This window comes from Gavialis gangeticus, unplaced genomic scaffold, assembly GCF_001723915.1.
Source record: "Gavialis gangeticus isolate Ggan-Ray unplaced genomic scaffold, GavGan_comp1, whole genome shotgun sequence".
Classification (NCBI taxonomy): domain Eukaryota; kingdom Metazoa; phylum Chordata; order Crocodylia; family Gavialidae; genus Gavialis; species Gavialis gangeticus.
The window spans coordinates 42,586,361-42,590,502 of NW_017729031.1; the positions used below are offsets into that span (position 1 = coordinate 42,586,361).

The window sequence follows — 4,142 nt, forward strand, 5'->3', positions numbered from 1 at the left end:
TGGAGAGTCTCTGGCCCTGCCACTGCCAGGGGGTTGGTAGGTGCTGAAGAGACCCCAGGCCAAGGCCATGCCCCCGCTGCAGAGGGAGTGGAAACCCCCGCTAGCTGGGCCAGGCTGAGCAGGGGGCAAACCCCTGGCTGACCCCTCCAAGGCAGTGTGAGCAGGGGAGCAAGTGCTTGTAGCCAGGACCCTGCAGAGCTGAGGCCCAGCAGAAGCATCAGCACAGCCCCAGCCTAGCTCCTAGCAGCAAGCACAAGGGTGGTTATGGTGCCTCTCACCTCAGGGAGCAGCTGACTTCCATGGGACAGCAGTAAGGGCAGGCCCAGCACCAGGGCGCTGTCTACACTAGGTCTGTGGGGGTTATCGAGCGGCTGAGAGAGCTGGGCTTTCCTGGAGAACTTCTCCAGGGTGGAGACAGCTCATCCATGTGCTCCCGTCCCCAGCTGGCCCCTCCTGTGGCTCTGCCATGAGCCCTGGCCCAGCACCGGCAAGGCCCCCACAACCCATGTATGACAATCCCTTGAGGTCTCAGGAACATATAGGGCAGCCCGTATTTCGGGGTGCAGAGCCATGGCAGCTGCTGCACAGAGATGGCACTCACACCCCAGCGATGTATGTGCAGGTGCCAGCCAGGCCCATGAGAAGGCTGCCCCCCCACCACAGGAACCGCAACATCCACTGCGCCGCCGCTCAGCAGACATGGGAGTATTAATTTACTGCACTCCAGGGAGAGAGGTGCCCCGACCTCCCCCTCTCCCTGGAACTGCCCCCTCCCCCAGGCAAGCCTGCCCTGCCCTTGCCACGGGACTGGCCATGGCTTCGAGGGCTTCACATGGTCACCAGCTCATGTCAACCTCAGCCCAGCGCCCTGGGCCCTGCTAACCCTGATCCAGCACACTAGGCCACCCCTACTGTCCACAAAGCCAAATCAACTGAGCCCAGTGCTGGCACGCAAAGCCCCTCCCCAGCCGCAACCCTGCACACACTAACCCACACGTGCTCTGGAGTGCCACAACAGGCTGCCCATGCAAGGTGCATCCAGCAGGCACAGAGCCCATAAGCCCCTCACACTGGTACACCTCACCTCCCACACGCTCTTACCTCGGCCAGGACCCTCTGCAGCACAGCCTGCTCCTCAAAGGGCTCCGTCCGCAGGCGGTCTGCAGAGAGACCATGCATGAGGGCAGGTCAGAAGTCCCCGGGCATGGCCCCTGCCTCCCTCACCCCCTGCCCAGAGCCATGTGGCACCGGCCTTGGCATCAGGAGAGCCTCCACCCACCTGGCCACGCCCCAGTGGCTGCAGGAGCCTAGGGCATGGGTGACACAGGCTGGTCTACCGGGGGGTGAATACAAACACTGCTAAAGGGGCTGCCTCCAGCTCTCCCAGGCAGGAGGCCAAGGCCTTGTCCCCACGGGGCTCTTGCCACCAGCTCCAGGCATCCAGCTCTGCTTTGGCTCTAGCCAGGACCCGCAGCACAGACAGGGCTGGAGCACGGAGCAGGGGCTGCCTGGCTCAGCTTGTCCATGGGTCTGGGGGATGGGAGAAGCCTCCTGAGGGGCTCTTTTATGCTCTGGGGGGCATTGCAGCCTCCCCCCAGGCATGTCCCCACCGCTAGGCCTTGCCCCATGCCTGCTGGCTGCCCCCAGACCTCCCCTCCTTCCTCTGCCCCTTGGAGAAGGGCCAGCTGCAGCTTCTCCGCTAGGAGTGAGGAGGCAGGACATGGTGTGGGGAGGTCTGCCCCATCACCATCCCCAGCTCCAGGACACCCTGCCAAGCCAGCACACGGGAGCTGGCAGCGGGCATGGCCAGGCAGCTCAGCACTGCCTTTGACCCCAGAGTGGGGGCCATGTGTGCCAGCCTGAACCTAGGCATCCCAGGGGACAGACACATGCTGGCAGAGCTGGATTCCCTGGTGCCCCATGCTGCACAATGCAGGTGAAGGGACTGGCAGAGGTGTAGCCCCGGGCTAGGCCCAGCTCCCAAGGGGTCTCCAGAGGGAGAGGGGCACTGATGGGCAAGGGCAATGACCCCCGAGTGCTGCTGCCCAGTGAGACCCAGCACCAGGTCCAGCCAGTGTCAGCACTGCAAATGGGACTCAGGGTCCCCTTCTCCATTCAGGGAGGGGGCCAGGCCCTGGGGAGTGTCCCAGTGCTGGCCAGAGGCCCACGGCCCAGCTGTGAACACCGTGATGTCCCAGAAGGAGCCCCTGGTTGTGCTCCAAGCCCATGTGCACGGGAGCTGGCACCTGTCCCAGGCTGCCGGGCCCCTCCCAGCCCCGTGGCAGGCAGCACCGAGCCCCTTGGCGGCCCCACAAGCCTTCTGGCTACTGGGCAAGGGCCGGGTCTCCCTGGGGGGGCCACACCCCGGGCTCTTGGCTGCCGTCAAGCATGAAGCAAGGCTGGCTGGGCACTGGCCAGGTGGCCGTCACAGGCCAGCTTAGGGCAGCGGGGAAGGAAACGCGTTCTCTCCTCCCAGCCCCGCTCACCTCGGCTGAGCACAGCGCCACTCTCCCGGTAGTCCTCGATCTCAGCGTCCTTCTGCAGCAGGAGCAAGGCCAGGTGCTGCAGCTGGCACTGCAGGGCCAGGCTCATGTGAAGCAGGGGCCGCGCCAGGTGCTGGCAGACCTGAAGTGGGGGGGAGACACAGGGGTTGGGGAAAGGGGCCGTGAGCCTCTGCAGGTCACCTCCTGCCAGCAGGCAATACACAGCAGGTGCCCTGCCCAGGTGGAAAGCCCCTTGCCATGCCCCAGTCTCAGGGACGCAACAGCAGGATGCTGTGTGTGGGGAGCTCTCTGCACATGGGAGACCCCAACAAGCTCTCTGGGCCTGGCCAGCTGGCTGAGGACTCCCCACACGCTCAGGGCAAGTGGGTGCCTGGGACTACATGCCCTCCAGGGAGTTGAGGGGCATCTCCCAGAGCCACGTGGCCCGGGCCGGGGTTGGGGGTAGCAGGGAGAACACGGCTGGGCAGGACATCCAGGCAGGGCACCCAGCTGCCACCCTAGGGCAACCCCCTCTCCCAACAGCCTGGCCAAAGGGTTATTGGTCGGGTGCGTAGCGCCCCCTGCTGCACGCTGGGCACCAGTGCAGGTGCCGAGAGCCAGGGCAGGCAGGAGCTCGCCCAGCCCCTCCCAGCAGCCTCCAGCACCTCCTAGTGACCCTGGAGCAGGAGATGCCCCCCTGAGCAGCTCCAAGAAGCCCCACCCTGCAGGGTGGTGAAACTGAGGCATGGGGCCAAGCCTTATAACAGCCATGGGGGGAGTACATGGCAGAGCCCTGTCCCCACACCCACCCTGCTCCTGCCCCCAGCACCTGCCCCTGCTGTCTGTGCTACACCAGCACCCCCAGAGACCCAGGTCTCAGTGGGGGACGGGCATGACACACGCCAGGGAGAGAAGAGGAAGAGCACTGGGGGGGTCAGTGCACCCAGGAAGGGCTCCAAAGCCTCTAGCTCAGTGGGTGTCACCCTTTTTAGACTCAAGGCACCCTCGTTAGACTTGAAGCCCCCTTGGAAAATGCCAGTTCTTAATTGCCACTGGTTTTATAATAACAGAAATGTAACAGAGCAGTTTTTGCTTTTCCAAACAACCCAGAAAGGCCACAGTGGGCAAGGCTGGATTTAACACTCTGGATTCCTGTTTGAAACCTCAGGGTTGCTATTGTGGAACATGTTGGCACACTTATGGGTGCTAATTGTGTGTGGCCCCCTGTAGCACCCTCAGAAGGATCTCAAGGCAGCCCACTGTGTCACCCTGGTTGAATCAAAAATCCCAGAGCCACGGGGCTGGCAGGGAGCTACAGGGTCACATCCAGCCCGAGGTAGGATCAGCCCCCTGCAATCCCCCCACACAAACCCCGTGTGCGACCTTGGAACCGCACAACACAGTCGCCCCTAACGCAGCCCAGAGCATTGCCCTCGCCCCTGGGATACAGGGGGGCCGTGGCCACCAATGTCCTGCTGCTGCCAGGGGGGTGGTAGGCACTGGAAAGAGCCCAGGCCCAGGCCGTGCCCCCACTGCAGAGGGAGAGGAAACCCCCCAGGCTGGTCCAGGCTGAGCAGGGGGCAAATCCCTGCCTGCCCCCACCAAGGCAGTGTGAGCGGGGGGGGGCAAGAGACTCCAGCCAGGACCTTGCAGAGCTGA

General features: G+C 64.0%; 1 protein-coding gene across 1 annotated transcript in view; it reads right to left on the reverse strand.

Annotated features, from left to right (window-relative positions):
• The window catches only part of NHEJ1 (non-homologous end joining factor 1), a 40,368-nt gene that overhangs the window by 29,595 nt on the left and 6,631 nt on the right, over window positions 1-4,142 (reverse strand). The window contains exons 3-4 of the mRNA XM_019522665.1: window positions 2,487-2,625; window positions 1,102-1,160 (exon numbers count right to left, since the gene is read on the reverse strand). Of these exons, the coding sequence (XP_019378210.1) occupies window positions 1,102-1,160; window positions 2,487-2,625 (198 nt within the window). The remainder of the gene's footprint in view (window positions 1-1,101; window positions 1,161-2,486; window positions 2,626-4,142) is intronic.